Source organism: Triturus cristatus, chromosome 7, assembly GCF_964204655.1.
Source record: "Triturus cristatus chromosome 7, aTriCri1.1, whole genome shotgun sequence".
NCBI lineage: Eukaryota > Metazoa > Chordata > Amphibia > Caudata > Salamandridae > Triturus > Triturus cristatus.
The window spans coordinates 239,723,317-239,741,659 of record NC_140590.1 but is presented as its reverse complement, the minus strand read 5'-3'; the positions used below and the strand labels follow the sequence as shown (position 1 = coordinate 239,741,659).

The 18,343-nt window shown below is 43.7% G+C and overlaps 1 protein-coding gene across 1 annotated transcript in view; it reads left to right on the top strand.

Annotated features, from left to right (window-relative positions):
* The window catches only part of LOC146809306 (myeloperoxidase-like), a 184,145-nt gene that overhangs the window by 142,623 nt on the left and 23,179 nt on the right, over positions 1-18,343 (top strand). The window contains exon 8 of the mRNA XM_085614336.1: positions 1,704-1,864. Within this exon, the coding sequence (XP_085470462.1) occupies positions 1,704-1,864 (161 nt within the window). The remainder of the gene's footprint in view (positions 1-1,703; positions 1,865-18,343) is intronic.

The window sequence follows — 18,343 nt, the reverse complement described above, 5'->3', positions numbered from 1 at the left end:
AGAGGCCAACATGCACAGCACAGCCAGCAGCTTTGTCTGCGGAGGGATGTTGGTTGTCCGCTGTGTTGGTACCGTCAGCCTGTGGGCAATGGTGCTCAGGATGCGTAGGATGGTTTTCCTTTTGAGCCTGTAGTGGGCAATGACATTCTCTGGTGTTGGGTGTGTGAGGTTGGTGCGTTTTCCGAAGGTCCGCTGTCTTGGTCTGCACTGCCTCTGTGGTGGTCCGGGGGAGGAGGTGGGGAGGAGGGGGACTGGGGGTTAAGAGGGGTGGTGGTCCTGGGGGTGGTGGCGGTGGTTGTTGTGGCCCTGTTGTGGCTCCGTGCTGCATGATCAGTGGCTCCATGGCATCTGTTGTTCTTCAGGTGAGGCTGTGGTCTGGGCTTCCTTTTATGGTGCAGGTTGTTGTCTGACTTTGCGCCAGGTCAGAGCAGGTGTTAATTTCCTGCTGCTAACATGCCTTATCGCATGTTTTGTGATCTTATCGCCGATCTGGCTGGTCGTTGAGAATGTTGAGGTGTGGTGTTGTTGCGGCTTTTTGCTCGAGAACCCCTACTCTGCATCTCGTTAGCGATAGTTGCCGGGGTCATCCTTTGCAATGTTTTTGTGGGTGTTTACGCCCCACTTGCATGTTTTCAAAACACATAAATAAAAGGCAGTGCCATTTACAATGCCAATAGCTCAGACTTCCGCAAATGCGAGACCTATTGCATTGCAAATGCCTTTTTTCTCTAGTGTGATCTTGGTCGCCTGAATCATCAAGGTTATATCTCAGTACATTGATGCTCAAGCTAATATCTCAGAGGACTAAAGCACAGTGTTATTTATCTGTTGTTTATCTCTCGGTCCACTGAAGTGTATCCCGAGAAGGCTGAGAGCTAGCTTCAGCACTTGGACACATGACCTTGGTTGTTCTCTATATAAACATTGCGCTCACCTGGAGGCAGAAAGCAACTGTAGAAACGGAAAGGCCAGCAAAGCAGAGAGTTGAGCACCCAACTTAACTGGGCATACCTGGGCAAGAATCCAGGACGTTTTGAGTACAATAAAAGTCTATGATTTCCAACTGATGCCTGAAGAGTTGTCCCTCATGTAAACTCATTTGTTAAACATTGTAGAGTTCATGTAAGGGCTGGGGCCAGTAAATCTACCTTGCCCAGGAGGTTGAACAAGCACATGGGAGGAGGGAATGTGAAGAGACACCTCTGTTAATCATGTGAATTGTGGTGAACGGAGAAACACTCTCTACCAGATGCAGAGCATCTGCTTTTGACCCAGGCACTAGCTAACGCCTGAAAGAAGTCCCTCATACTGCCCTCAAGTTGCCTTCCAGTGACCATCAGTGACCTTCACATTTTTCCGTACCATTAGATCGTCTCCCTGCTGACTCCCCTGCACACAACCACTCAACATAAAGCTGTAAGATCGGTCTTCTCCATTAGGAAAATGCAATTGAAAGCTACCTTTTCACACTTTAGGGTACCATCACGTCTGCTGGAAACGGAGGTTCAAAATTACGCTGAAAAATAATGCTGGTCTCTACTGCCTTGTATCTATCCTCATTTCCACTACAGTGTGTCTCAACATATCATGGGTGTTACATTTTTGCAGCACTTCTGTTTGAAATGATAACCAATTAAATGAACATAATTTATACGCACTTATATATTTATATATGAAACTCAAACGTTATCTATGTCCCCAAGGTGACAATCGCGCCAACGAACATATGGGTCTTCTTTCTATGCATACCTTGTTTCTGCGAGAACACAATCGCCTTGCTGGAATCCTGAAGACCTTAAATCCAACATGGGATGGGGAGAAAATCTATCAGGAGACTAGGAAGATAGTTGGAGCCATGGTTCAGGTATTATGTGTTATGTGCTATGAGGGAAGTATTGTGCATATATACATGCTAAATAATTGCAAATTTCTGAATAGCCAGTCTTCGTCATATGGCGTCCGAGACGTGGAGATATGGGGTGATGTGCATTCATTGAATACATAGTTTCACCAGAAATAACTTCACATTTTGTTATAGACACACATCCAAACTTTGACCTCACTGATTGGCTTCTGTACATTTAAGGCTTTGTTGATAAGAAGCTTGCACTGCCAGAGCGTCGTTTTTAATGAAGCTCTGGTGGAGCAGGCCTCTCAATCATATCTAGGAGGCGACGCAAAGCCGCTCTGCGAGTCTTTTAATGGCCTCATTAATATGGAGTAAGGCAAGGCAGCGCAAGGTGCTGCATTGCCTTACTTTACGTCAAGAAGGCATTCATGAGCGTTTTCCCATGCAACACCCATGGCTTTTGACAAATTCCCAGATTTACTAGGATCTGTAAACCTGGCATTGCGTCAAAACTGTGCGCCTTCCCAGGGGTGGCATAACGAGGAGAGATAACTTTACTTCTCCTTGTTTTTTCCTCTTTCTATGTGTGCTGCATTATGCTAACCATAGTTATTGCTAAATAAATATCAGTCTTCACTATAATCTAAGTTAGACTGTTGATTATCTTCACCTAAGAGCTCTATGACAGAGCAGGCCAGAAACTCTCAGTCGCAAGACAAAGTGTATGACAACGGAAATGACAATTAAAGTTGTTGCATAGAAGTGACTGTTTCAGCAGGAGTAATATTGATACACTATTTAGTGACTGATAGTTACATAGTCGAAAGAGAATTCACAGCAACTCTTTTTCTTGTGTAACAAAGTGTTTTTCACTGTGTATGACCCCTGTATGAAAATGGGTTCTGCTGTTCTGCAGAATGTTCCAGTGCCAGCCACAGCTGAAGACTTGAAGATGTGACACCATCACCGGAATGTTCTAACTGGTACTAAGCTGGAGTGAATTGTTAACAGTAGGCCTGGACGGTAAATTCCGTTCCGCTCGCGGAATTGCAAAATTTGGGTAATTTCGCGTTCTGCGAAGAACGCGGAATTGCCCAAAATTCTAAGTTCCGCGGCTTCGCGTTCTCAAAATGCGTGTTTGAGAGATATTTCCCCCCGAGCACGCAAACAGCATTCGTGAACAGGAAAAAAGCATCGCGAACAAGCAATTCCGTTTGTTTGTGGAATTTCTGCGGGCTTGCAGAGATTTTTTACCGTTTCGATGAGCTTTGCATAGCACGACTACGCAAATTCCACACTTAGGTACGACAACAAGTGGCAGGAGCTGAACAACCAGCAGGGGAGAAAAGTGGGGCTGCCCAAAGGCACCCTACAAGCCAATCAGATCCCACCACACCCTCACTGCAACATATACTGGGATGGGGAAATTGGAGGCGGGGGCGGTGAAGAAAGGGGGAGAGAGAAAGAGAGAGAAAGGGGAGGGCGAACGAGAGAGAGAGAGTGTAAGAGAGAGCGAGAGGGAAACGACCCGGGGAGAGGGTGCTGAGACGGAGACATAAAGGCGAGGCAGAGAGGGAGAAAGGGGAGGGCGAGTGTTAGAGAGTTAAGAGAGAGCGCTCGGAGTGTATGTGTGTGTGGGGGGGGTGTCTGGAGAAGGACAGAGACATAAAGAAATATCGAAGTGACTAAGCAAGGGTGGGGTGAAAGCAAAGGAAATTGAGAGAGGTAAATACTTGAAGAGGGTAGAGAGCGAAAGAGACGGAGAGAAGGAGACGGATGTATATAAGAAGATGCAGAGAGACAGGTAAATAGAGGCAACGAGCGAGGGTTGAGCAAAAGAGAGTGATAAAAAGATGCGAAAGAAAGAGATTGGGTGCGAGAAAAGGAGGAAGAGATGGGAGAAGAGAAGGGAAGAAATTTAGAGAGGGCAGAGGGAAGATAGAAGTAGAAAATAAACATAATTGGGGTAATGCAGAGAAGTGCGTATGGGCGTGGTAGGCTGAGGTAAGAAGAGGTGGGGGGGCTGCAATGGGAGAGATGACGACGATGAGGACGAAGTGCACTTGTTTGCACTTCAAGATCCCCTATTTACAAAAGCTGTCGCGAGAGCAGCGCTAAAGCGCTGTCTCAGGCGAGACTTAAAAATGTCTTTATTCTGTCAAAGTTTCTGCATTAGGAAATGCACTCTGCATTTGGACAAGCCGCCAGTCCCAATGACTTGACATGCAACTGGGAAGATCCGGGCACAGAGTGGGATATACATTTCCTGTAGCTTTTTAAAAACCAAGCCGCGCAAAATAATTTAAGAATCAGGACTTTAACAACAGAAGGATGTGCCAATGAGCACGTATTGTCATCTGTTTGTGCAAGCCTGAACGCATACTAGCAACAAAAAAGAAAGAAAAAAAAACACCAAGCCAGTATTATGTCACGTGCTATCTGAAAACTGTATATTCATATAGGGGGAGCCCTGGTTCCAGTCCGGGCGACCACGGCTGACAAGAAGGCTCACTTCCTGGTGTTTTGTTTCGCAGCGGAGGAGGCGGGAAAACACAATGAAATGCACTTAGCGAGGTGGAAGCGGAGCAGGTGGTAGATTTGTGATTTAAACGAACCTGTTTATCCGAAAAGAAAGAAGTGAAAACACAGGGCTGTTTTGGTTTAGATGTGTGGAGGGATAAGGGGTGAAGGCCGGATTACAGATGGTGCCCCAAGACCGAGCCAGCCCTTCCTCTTCGAGGTAGACAGACGCCTTCCTGATGAATAGGCCATAGCTAGCATCGAGCTGTTTCTGTTCTCAAGAAGCCCATCTCCCTCGTCCTCACTAGATGTCCCCGGAAGCTGTGCTCTAGTGAACACAGTGCAACCCACACACGGCCTGCCAGGCTCGGCGGGATTTTTTTTAATATGCACCCGATTTTATATACACCAAATTTTGTCCGGTGGTCAATTTTATTTTTTTCACGGTGACGCGCTAGACCGCTGTCACGAGGACCAGTCAGGGAGACTGGCTGTCGATGTTTTCACATATATATTACACAAAGTCTGCTAGCGGGGTTAAGAATTGCGTTGCTTTTACCTCCTCTGAGCATGTAAGTAAGCGTGGAGGGTTAAAGCCAGCTATTTAAATTAATTCTTCATTTGTGAAATGTGTTTGCGGCTGAAGAATGTCGTTTTATTGCAGGATATAACTGCTGTGTTACTGTCGACAATGCAGCAACAGCGCCTTGAGGTCTGGTGTATGACTCGTGTCCACATGCACTTGCCTCCTGCCTCGCACCCACGCTTTGAACCAACTCCGCCGACACACTGGTACATGTAACCGGTCTCACCAACAGACTGAGTTCAAACCGAGCCTGCCGACGTCCTTCGAGATTTTAAGCAAACTCTCTGCTACACTGTTTTTTTTAACCAATCTTTTTTTAACTCTCTGTGATTTTAAGACAATGTTGGTCCACGAGGGCCCACGCCATGACGGATCTTCCAGAGATCCATGTGTGATCGTTACAGATACAATTAACCAAATGAGAACAGTTTAACTCCTGTTTGATCCTGAATTGTGGGCCCAACTTTGGACACCTCTGATTCAAACCAAACCGTATTTCCTGTCGTGAAATTTTAAACCAAATCCACTGATTCCCAGTGAACACATGACCACACTGTGATGAGTTCTATTGCAAGCCTTCTTGACACAGTGACTTTAAAATCGGTACAACTTTCTAATTCCAATTATCACACCTTCCTTTCACAGTGACATGAACCACGGGCCAGTATTTCCACGAGCTGTTGCAAATAAAGTCATTGCCATCCCATGAGATGCGAAAGAAAGAGATTGGGTGCGAGAAAAGGAGGAAGAGATGGGAGAAGAGAAGGGAAGAAATTTAGAGAGGACAGAGGGAAGATAGAAGTAGAAAATAATCATAATTGGGGTAATGCTGAGGTAAGAAGAGGTGGGGGGGCTGCAATGGGAGAGATGACGACGATGAGGTAGGAACAAGACAAGCAGGAAGTGCGATAAGGGAGGGGGTGGCAAATGGCTTGTACATTTCGCGGGCGCTTTGATGTTCGCAGTGGCCGCGCGGCTCACTGAGAACATCAAAGCGCCCGCGAAATGTACACGCAGGGTGCCAAATGGTGCGCGCGCCCGGCGCACATGCACTGTGTGAAAGTGATCGCGATCACATCAAAGCGGCCGTGCAGCCCGCAAAAGTGAAAGCAAACGAGTGCTTTCAGGCCTCCAAATGGTGCGCGCGCCCGTCCGGCGCACATGCACTGTATTTGGAGGCCTGAAAGCACTCGTTTGCATTTCCAGATCCCCCATTTACAAAAGCTCTCGCGAGAGCAGCGCTAAAGAGCTGTCTCAGGCAAGACCTAAAAACCACGATAGTCCCAACTCAGCTTGCAGCCTCTAATGACCTTGACTTGGCAACCAGCTCCGACGATCAATGGATTAACTCTGCTCTTAATCAGCTAGCACCATTTAAGCACTATAAAAGTCCAAGACCTTGCCTTCCGAACCCTGATTAATGGAAAGTCTGAGACACCAGAAACAGGCATGCTGCAGGCTCGAAATTAAATGGAGACTCAACTATGATCTAATGGAAAAAGAGACATACAACCCTTCTTTAGCAACCTTCAAAGACTTTACCTTCAAAGATAAAACTAGCTACTACACCCACAAAACAGAATCTTCAGAAAACAAAAATAACATTAGTCCAGCTTTCTGCAACGTATTCGCCTATTTCTTTCAAGGTGAATTCAGTCTTCAACCTTTTTTCAATAAATCACAGACCTAGCCAGGCTCTGCCCGTGGATGTTCCCCAGTCAACCCAGGACCCCACGTATCTCTTGCAGTGTCAGGACCTATTGCGGCCACTATAGATAACACAATTGCCCTCAGCCCACTTCAGGAGAGGACCCTGTCACTCTGTCCACCGTCTCCTCACTTTTCCCAGCACAAGTCATGACCCTACTCACCTAAATTAAATTGGGCTCCCCTCTGGATTCCTGCCCCCATAAAATTATACATATTGCTCCCGAGATCATTTTTGTGCATCGCTCAAACATTTTTATTCAGGTGTTCAGCAAAGGATACTTCTCAATGAAGTGGAAGCTAGCATCCATCCTTCCTCTTCCCAAGAAGCCAAATATGGACCTCTCATCCTAATAACTACTGCCCTATTTGACGCCTCTCATTCTCTACAAAAATCATTAAGAAAGCTATTAACTTTCAACTGACATCCTTCTTTGAGGAACAGGGTCACCTTGACACCTCCCAGTTTGGCTTTAGAAACCATCACAGAGGGAGGAAATTGCTCCCCGCACCTGACAGACCTGCCGAGTCCCCCCCTTGGCCAGGCCGGCATCACAGCAGACTTCTGGAGTGCTAATTTGAACCTGCGGTCCCCTCAAGAGCCCTGTCAGTGCCACAGCCAAAGAAGTCAAAGCGAGGAAGACAGGGAAGCCGAGTTAAGGAAACGCCCAGGCACTGTGCAAGTTCCTAACACCCTCCGCGAAGACACAACCAGCACAGGCACATATTGGATAGACAGTCGGCCTGCCAATACCAGCCCACAAGTGCACACACTACACTAAAGAATATCTGCTCCAAATTCAACCTCAATGATCCTTGGCGGCTCCAGCACCCGGACACTAGGGACTTCACATTCTACTCTAACCCGCACAACTCGTACAGCAGGATAGACTACATATTAATCACAGGCCTACACACACACCTAATAGAACATTCTGACATAGCACCTAGGTTAGTGTCAGACCATTCATGTATCAGCCTAAAGCTGAGCGGATGCCACAACGAAGACATTCCCTGGAGGTGGCGGTTTAATTGCGTCATCCTAGCTATTTCCATAAACAAAAAAATGATTGAGGAGGCCATAAGGGGATACCTTAGACACAATGATTCTCCGGGGATTAGTCCCACTACCCTATGAGACGCACTGAAGGCTACCGTCAGAGGCACAATTATCGAAATTAAGTCCAAAATAAACAAAAACACAAGCTTACAGTTGACCCAGCTCGAGCAGGACATCAAAAGCCTAGAAACGGCCCATGCCAGGGCCACTCACGATACCAAACTCCTAACGGACCTAACTAGAAAAAAGTATGAATACAATAAGATCCTGAGTGAGAGGGCCGGACTGTGGTTTGACAAGTACAAGGCCATTAACCTCTGCGAAGAAAACAAAGCGGGAAAGCTACTAGCCTCCTACCTGAAGCACAAGCGTAACCAATTTATCATCTCATCCATCACAGACCCACACAACAAACCCACACAAGACACAAAGACATCCTCAAAAACTTTCAAGAGTTTTATTAGGAACTCTATAAAAATGACCAGATCTTGGATCTGGAGGCGTGCACAAAATACCTTAACAGACTTGGCCTCCCACAGTTAACCAGTGTAGAAGCACAGAGATTAGGGCAAGAAATTAGCATCGGCGAGATTGAAATGACGGTCAAGTCTATGAAGGATAACAAAGCCCCAGGCCCAGATGGGTACACAGCCACCTTTTACAAGTCTTTTCTAGAGCAGCTGAAACCTACCATGAAGATGGTGTTCACTCCCTGTGAGGAGAATGGGTTGGTATCACAATCCATGTCGGAAGCCAACATAATAGTCATCCCAAAGGCGGATAAGGACCCAAAAACTACAGACCCATATCCCTAATTAATGTGGACTGCAAAATATATGCAAAAATCCTAGCAACCAGACTAAATTCCATCCTACTCAACTTAATAAGCAACTCCCAAGTAGGTTTCCTAAGAACCCGAATGTCTAACGACAATACCAGACTCCTCTGCCACATACTAGAACATACAGCAAAAAAAACAGAGCCAGCTGTAGCTATTATCCGTGATGCCGAGAAGGCCTTCGATACAGTATCATGGACCGTCCTGGAGCAATGCATGCAATCCTTCAACTTAGGGGAAGATTATATATGGAAGGTTATGACGCTGTATGGGGACCCAAGAGCACGTATTGTCATTAATGGGTCACTCTAAGAACCACTTACGCTACAACGCGGCACTAGACAGGGCTGTCCACTGTCCCCCTCACTTTTTCTGCTGGCATTGGAACCCCTGATCAGAGACATCAAGGCAAACGCGAATATAAAAGGGTCAATATTAATGGTGTTGAAATAAAATTGGCCGCATACGCGGATGACATTCTTAATGTAACGGAGCAACCAAAGACCTCAATTGAGGCCCTGATAGACACCGTAGGGATATACTTAGGACACTCAGGATATAAGCTCAACAGGGACGAACCCCTGAACATACATTGCACTAGGGACACCCTAGGGGGTTCCGGTCTGGCCTGGCAAACAGGGTTTATCAAATATCTAGGTATACACTTTGGTAACGGCCTCATGAGCACACTAGGTAACAATGAGAAACTATTGCTAGAAAAAATAAAGAAACTCTTGGAGGCCTGGTCCCCAAAATTTATAACTTGGTGGGGCAGAATCGAAACGATCAAAATGATGTTCACCCCAATGATCAGCTACCTGTCAGCATGATCCCACTTCTACTCACAGATGACTTCCACCATAAAGTAGATAACCTGATTACTAAATTCCTATGGCGTGGGCAGAAGGCACATATAGGCATCAAAACTAAGACTGGAGAAAAAACTGGGAGGGTTAAATCTAGCAGACTTTAGAACCTTCTAAACAGCATTTCTGGCAAAACAAGGATCCTACTGGATATCACCTCCTCATGGATACACACCGGTATGGCTACAAGTCGAGAGAGCTATACTGAACAATTTAAACTCAATAGCGCTGTTAACAGCTAACAAGCATACTCATGCCTCCAGCTCCATTTTTAAAAACACAAAAATTGCCCTACTAAGAATAGATAAGAAAATGGAGACCAGCATAAAGGAGTCGAAGCTGGAGTCACTCTGAGCCAATAGCAAGATCAGATACAAGGGAAAATGTCTAGCCCTTGACACATGGATAGAGAAAGGCATCTCCCTCCCAGCCCAACTATAGGAAGGGGGGATACCCCACCACATTTGCCATACTGAAATCTAGACATAACCTAACAGACATTGAGTTCTACAACTTCCTGAAAATCAAAACAGCCCTATCCAAATCCAAACTATCGCCTGCCAACCCGTCAATCACACAGTATATGGCGAAGATCAACAGACTAGGTCATCAGGTATCACACCTCTACAAACTTCTATGCCCAAACTCCACCAAACTTAACGATAAGACAACTAACTATTGGGTAAAACAAGGCAATATCTCACTTAATGAGCAAGAACTGGCTATATTTTGGACCTCTGCCTCACGTAATAAAATCTACCCAATACTATCACAAACAAAATTCTGGCTACTACACAAGGCTTTCTGGACCCCCTCTCGATTACTCTCACTAGGCCTCAGGGAAGATGATCTATGCTGGAACTGTAGCAAGGAGAAGGGGGACCTAGCACACCTTATCTACTATTGCCCATCACTCAAAACGTTCTGAGAGAAAATCTTTGGTTTCATAAATAAAGCTCACTTCCACTTCCCCCTGGAGACCAGCTACCAGGGGGAAGTGGAATTCCCTCGACACCTACCTAGACTCCTACGAACCCCCTTGAGGTCATTCCGATTCCCTCCTCCCCTCCCCTCGGGGAGGCATCGGGGGGCATTACAGGACTATCAATCCCACCACAGGCAAACTAGTGGGGTGTCGGCTTTGTCACATGGCTATAAACCCAACTAGGCTCATTGCTACAGAACCTCTCTTCTATACTCCTTTTACCCCTTTCTTTCCTGCTTCTTTCTTTCTATCTTCCTTTGCCTAATTTCCCAGCAAGTCAATGTAGAGGGGATTAGCAAAACATATATTTCAAAGTACCTGTAATCACTGCAATACAAACTATGTTTGGCTAACCTCATAACAGAAATGCTAATGTACTTGTTTATAAAATTCATAAAATACTTTGAAATAAAAAAAAAATAAGGAAAATGGATGTCCCACAATTGTTTGAAGCTTAACTCCAGTAAAACTGAGGTTTTGCTTTTTGGAAGGAATACCTCCTTTTGGTCCCCTATGTTGTCACTCTGGAACTCTGGACTCCAGTAACAATGGTCAAGAATCTAAGCGTAGTCTTCGATAATAAACTATAATTTGAGGGCCCTGTCAATTCCATCACCTCAGGCTCCTTCTTTACAATTAAACTTTTCAGAAAAGTCTTTTCTTTATCCCAATGAACTCACAGAAAACCGTGATATCATCCGTCATTCTTTATAGAATCGATTATTGCAATGCCCTATTTGTCAAGATCTGGAAAAATGCCTTAATATAACTCAGACCATACAAAATGTGACTGCTCAACCACTTTTGGGCATTCCCAAACATGAATCTGTTTCCTTCGCGCACATCTACCTCGATTGGCTTCCTGTCAAGAAGAACTTTGATTTTAAGTCCTGCCTTCAGGTCGCTTCACAGTAGCGGCCCCGCTTATCTCAGGCAATGTTTTCACTGGTACATCCCGTCAAGGTCACTCAACTCTGCTGTGGCCCACAACCTGGTTGTCCCTAAATGTAAAAAATCTCAATGGGGTGGAAGGAGTTTTGTGGGCAGTACATCATGACTCTGGAACTCCCTCCCCACTGAACTGAAAAAGAACTGAAAAAGAAAACAGATCTGTCAGCCTTCAAGAAAGCCCTTAAAGCATCACTTTTTAATCAGTAGATCCTCTCTTTTGCAACCTGCCTCAGTTCAGTCGGTTATCTTCGTCTGAGCCCAGCAACTCGACACCCCTGGGTATGAGCACACTCTATACATCTCACTGACATTTCATTTAATTTTAGTGCAATTTTAAGACCTTATGTCAAAAATTGTTTTACAAACATAGGTGAGACATTGAATCCATGAATACTCATTAAGGTTATGACTGAAGAATTGCTTTTTCATATATATAGTTCTATCCAGCTACCGATTAAGTTTTCACTGCTCACCTGAGAAGTCGGGACGCTTGTTTTTTGGCTTTCCTTCTATGTAGAGTGCCACTACATTCAGAACAGAACTGGTAGCATTGCAATCATTTCTTCTAATGCACATTAAGGTACTTCCTATTTGAAAAAATCATCAATGGGACTTGTTTGAATAGTTATTCAAATTACAATTTTGATTATTAATTATCTATATAACAGTTTTATACAGCGCGGAACACAGTGAGGTATTAGATCTCTTTACATATAAATACCAACTGAGCCTTGCTTTTATGGATAAAACAGTCTAGAAGAAGAATGAGCAAACAGATAACATAACTAGAAGACGCACAAGTCGGTCTCAGAGTGGGAACTAGTTGCTACTACATGAGTAACAGAATAAGGAAGAGCAGAGGCGAAAATGAGAGCCAGGGAGGTGCAGAGTGAGAAAAATGAATATGGGGGAGGGATGGAGGATGGAGTAATAAAAAAGAGTGCTAGAGCAGGTACAAGAGGGAGGGATGAATGAGGAGTGATTAAGGAAAGTGCAATACTAAGAGAGACAGGGAGGTAGGAGAGGGGAGGAAGACAGGTATAGTATGGGAAGGAGAGAGTTGGAAAAAGAACAATTAGAATGTGGATGGAGAGGTTGAGAATGAAATAGTGAGACAAAGGATAGAAGAGAGGATTAGGGAAGGGAGGAAAGTTTGTAAATGTAGAAAACATGGGCAAGAGGAGAGGTGGGGAATGGGGAGAAGAACATGATAGAAGGAGGACAGAAAATGAGTAAGTAACAGGTGAAAGACGAGCAATGTAGAGGGAGAGTTGTTGAAGAGAAAGGTTGAGTAGGTGGCATAAGGGGAGGAGCTACTGAAGGGGACCAGAGGGGAGTGAAGGAGAGGGTAATCAGTGGCGGCTGGCATCTACGGGGAGGGAGCAGCACCAGGATTGGTGAGAGCGGCCTCAGATAGCGCCGCAAAGCGTTCTGGAGGCCTGCACTTACTCTCAACCCAGCTGTCTTAAGACAGCAGAGGGTTGAGAGGTTTAAAGTGTGTATGTCTGGCTGGTCATTGCAAGACGGCCGGCCAAAAGGACACAAGCACTTTAAACAGTGCATTAGCCAACCTAACCTCCTCTCTACTGCTGTCACTCAGCAGTGGCCTCGCCCCATCCTGACACTCGACTCGTAATAAATTACCATTTTTATTTTTCCTCTCTGGGGCTTTGGGGGAGGGGGTTTAAGTGGAATGGCAAAGGAAGCATGAAAGAGGGCAAGGGAGGGTTAGAGATGGATGAGGGCTGAAAAGCTTTAAGTGAGGGAAAAGGAAGAAGGGGGACGTAGCAGCAAGGAAGTCCAAAGAGAAGGATTTGAGGAAGAGGAAGGAAATACACATTTGCACTCTGCTTCTTTTTCTATTTCTAGTGACACGAAGGAAACCCAGACCATGTTCTGTTTCTAACACCAAAAACCCCATGATATGAATAATTTAAATATGAAATTTAATAAAAAATAAATACCCACAAAGTGTCATAGCTGTAAGAATTTTTCACATGAGTGAAAAGTCTGGAAATGCTAGCTTCCTGCACAATAAACAATTTGACAGCAAAACACTGCTCTCTGAGGGCCTGATTCACAAAGTTAAACTGAGACAAAAGTCTAACTTAATGACTTTTGGTATTCACAAAGGGCATTTATGAGTAGTAAAGTTAGACTTTTATCTGTTTTACTTAAGGTTTGGTTTGAAGTCTAACAAAACTTAAGTTGAACTGAGACAAAACTTGAGTGAAACGTAGTCTAACTTTACTACTTGTAAATGTCATTTGTGAATACCAAAAGTTGTAAAGTTAGATTTTCGTCTCAGTTTATCTTGGTGAATCAGGCCCTGAAATTCTGAGTGGTTTACGCTCCAACAAATATTGTCAGATTGTTGAATTAGGATGATAAAGCTATGATTTTTGGAATAATAGGTCTCACAGTTGTTTTTATTTGTAGAAGATATGTGAAGTAAAATCTTTGTTGGTAATATCAGTTTCAGACAAAAGGTTACTTTTACTTTATGAGACAATTTATTCAACCATGCATCAGTTGTAAAGTATAATAATGGAAAATGCTCTGCTGCTACATAATACTACAATAGCCAGCCACATTTGTGTCATGCATAATTCTACTTTGTGAACCACCAACTGGTAAATCTGTGCCTTCTCTCGATCATTAAATGGCTGGCATAAAGATGTATCTTTTATGCAAACATCCTGCACAATAAAATAGCCAAGAAAATAGCTAAAATAATAATTTCCGCTAAGGGAGATTTCTTTTACAGTCCTTGAATGCAAAGTTGTACAGCAAGCAACTGAATGATTTGTGAAAATAGAAGTAATTAAAAGATCGCACTTGTGAGCGTAAATCTTATAGTATTAAAGAATGTATTATTATTATTATTATCAGCATTTATATAGCGCAACTAACATCCTATGGGTACCCTGGCGGTGTGATACGAATGCCTGGCTAAGTGTAAATACCAGTGGAAAGCACTTTACTAAAAAGAAAAATTATCAGGAAGTAGATAGGCCAGCTTGAGGGTGGAGCCAGGTTTTTACCCTTTTTCTAAATTGCAGGAGCTCATCTATTTGTCTAATATCAGGCGGATGCTTTTTCCAGAGGCGGGAGGCTACCGTACTAGAGGCCCTGCCTCCTGGATTAGTTTTCCTGACTCTAGGCACCTTCACCAGGTTGGCCGAGGTGGAAAAAAGCATTCGGGGGGGGGGGGGGGCATACCATGTAAATTTGTCCTGCAGTGATTTGGGTCCGCAGCCATGCAAGGCAGTGAACACAATGCACAATGCCTTAAAAAGTATCCTCTGCGAGATTGGAAGCCAGTGCAACTCTGAGAGGGCCTGAGAGGCGGAAGAGCGGCGTGCTCTCATCAATGCCAGCTTGGCCGCCACGGTCTGTATTCGCTGTAATCTCTCAATCAGGTACTTAGGTGACTCCAACAACAGAGCATTGCAGTAGTCCAATCTACTGACTATCAGTGTTCTAGCCTGTATTGAGATCATTGTGACATTTTTTCTGAGTGCTCGAATCAAGGTAAAGCAGAACCCGGCTGTTTTGTTAACATTATTTTCAAGTGTCAGTTGATTATCAAACATGACTCCCAGATTATGTACCTGGGAACGAATGGAGTAGTTGTGGGGGTAGGCCAGAAGTCAGACGGAAGTGTAGGGGGAATTCTACCTGCTTGTCAGAATTAAATTGAAAAGAATTCTCCCTAAGCCAAAGTGCTGTGTCCTGCAGACAGGCATGGAAATCTAGGGATACGGATTGCTCACCCTCTAAGGACAAGATACGTTGGGTGTAATCCGCGTAATTTACTAGATTAATGTTATGAGCCCTCATAACAGCAAGTAAAGGGCTCATATAGATATTAAATAGTATGGGACTAATCGTCGATCCTTGTGGGACACCATGCAAGGTATTGGAAATTTGGAGCGAAAAGGGGGAGGGCTACTGCCTGTTGTCTATTAGATAAGTATGATTGGAACCACTTTAAGGCAGTGCCCTCAACCCCCACCTCTTGAAGCCTGGGCAGAAGAATCTCATGGTTTACCGTATCGAATGCGGCAGACAGGTCAAGAAGAATCATTATAGCTGACTGTCCCCTGTCTGCAAGCATACGTAGGTCGTCCATGACGGTCACCAAGGCAGTATCCGTACCATGGCCTGGTCGGAATCCAAATTGCACCTTGTCCAGGATGTTGTTTGTTTCCAAAAACTGGGAGAGTGCTTTACTAACTAATCGTTCCAAGATTTTAACTGGGTAATTTAAATTGTAGTAACACCCCTACAGTTTAATGTATGTTAGCTGCTCTATACAGGTCTGCCTTATTAAACAATTCGACAACAGGAGCCACTACTGTGCCTAATGCACCAGATACTAAACGTTAACACATACAATTCCTATGGCACTTTAATGTGAGGTGCCATAGCAAATCCCACATTCTACCATATGCTTTATTAGAAATTGTGTTTATTTTATCTGTGCTCAATAATAAAATTATTAACTATTTATCTTCATAAGATACGAGTTACCAAGATCAAAAAGAAAGGTCAGTGGTTAAGACTTATGAATCAGGCATCAAAATCACATATTGGGAAATGTCAATGTGTTAAGAGACGTGTCTCAACAAGTGAGGACTTGGACTTTGATGATGTTCAATATAAACAAGTTTGGAAGAAGGGAACACCACCTATGTGAATATAACAATGAGTGTTGCACATGTGAACCTCACTATCCCTGCATTATTCACGAAGAATGTTCATCGGTCAAACACAAAGTCCATTCACGAAAATGTTAACCAAACAAATCCAACCAAATCTATTCCTAGAACAACTCATCTCTGCTTACACCAAATAACAAAGCAAACCCATCCTACTCCTGAATTTCAAACCAGGGCCAAACTCAAACTGCAAAGCCATTGCCTCATTCTACTTGATCCAATTAATTGTCTTCCAGCAAAACATATAGAGCAAACTACCACAAAGCCATGACAATCATACTTACCTTGAACAACCCGCCTCCCCAAAAGACAGCATCATCAATAACAACATGGTGAACCAGTTTGTGTAATGTACTTGCTTCATTACTCTTCCAAAATACCTGAATGTTTTGCTACCCTATGTCCAGCACACAAATACAAATAACGTAATGGTTCAATGACTTTTCCTTACATAGCAAAGCGCACAAGAGCTGAAAAAGCCTGAGAATCAGTTGAATCAAAATTTTACAAAAACTTAGCTGAGAAATGCACACAGCAAGCATCACAATGGATTAAACTTGAAAATCACTGAAGCAAAAATATAACCGTTTACCTATTTGAAATAAATTTCTTGGGTATAAACTCCTTTTGCTTAGAACACACAATAGTCAGCAAACACTGAGTCCTCTGCAATATATATATATCCATTGTGATCATTTATAAAACTCGCCCAAATTCCAAACATTTAACAGAACGACAAAGCCATCACCACTCATCTCATGTACAGAAGTTGAGCTGGTGGTTGTAGGTGGGGCCCAACACACTCACCTTTGGGCACCAGGTCTTATTTTTTGATTTTCACACTTTGATCCAGAGAATAAGATAAATGGTGGAAAAAGAAGTCAAATATAGAAACACAGTGACACAGGGAGAAAGAAGGGATGAAAAAGAAGCCAGGAGAGATAAGTAAAGGTGAAAGCATTTTGTGATGGAGGATAAATGAGGCACATAGTGGACAGTATTGGTATTCACACGTTGGTCCCAGTCACTTATATATTACAAATTAAGGTCTGGGAGAATTAATAACACTGACATTCTCACCAATACCTTTTCTCACGACTACCAGTCAAGACAAGAGGACTTAGCAGCAACGTAACCACCAAGACACTTGTGAGAGTGAACAACTAACCTACCTTTCAGTACAATACCTGAAACAAAACATGATCACCCCCTTTTCAGAAAAGTCATTCTAGACTCTAGAGCCAATACCAATTATAATCTCATATCTTACTTCCCCATAAAATAAAACACAGCTGAAAAAAGAATTACATCTCAGCAACAAAACAATCTCAACAGCAACCATCCCCACAGCTCAGTACACTCTAGCTTCTTCTCAGGAAATGTAGATAAATTACACTGCTCAAAATCTCCAACAACACCCACATAGTTCTAGAAGAATGAGATACCTGACTGATGGTGCTAGTTAATATGTACATAGCGTTCTGCACTGTATATGAAAAGGTCTTCCTTTGCTAAACTGAAGAGATAGCCTTCCCTATTCATTGGGTCTTCTGCTTTTTAGCTCATGAACAACCTACATTAGAACATTTCTAAACTCACCAGGTTTTAGGTAGAGTTTCCCAAAGATCACTTTGTCACCTGTACTCTTTTACACTTTCATCAAGTCCACTTTAGATCCTCAAGAACCAGAACCCATTCATTGTTCCTGTGCAGATGACATTCATCCCATTCTGGGCATCATTGACAAACACAACCATGAAATTGTGTGTCATCTACTGCAGGAAGGATCTTCCAGAAACCCTATGTCTCCAAAAAAGAACTTTTACTCCTTACTTCAAGTTCCTTACTTCAAGTTTAAGTTCAGTCCTTAAAATAACTCTGTATGGGTCTGCCAAAATACCAAGGCACATCACAGGATCTAAAAAAGTGATCACATCACCCCTGACCTACCACTCGAGGCCAAGACTCACCTCAAAATTGCTTGCATGACTCGTAAAGCTTTGCACCACAACACCCCTTCCTACCTGTCCCAGAAACTGACCCTTTTGGGTGGAAACAGATCCTCCAGAAGTACGAGCTCCTTACTGCTCAAGCTACAAAAATGTAAGAAAGCCTAATACTGTCCCTTCTCTGGAATGGCCCCTAACATCTGGAACTCTCTCCCCACTGACACCATATGTTACTCATCTACATCCTTCTTCAAGAAAAAAGTTTAAAAAATCTTATCGAAAAAATTCCTCTCTCATAGAGGACTTGG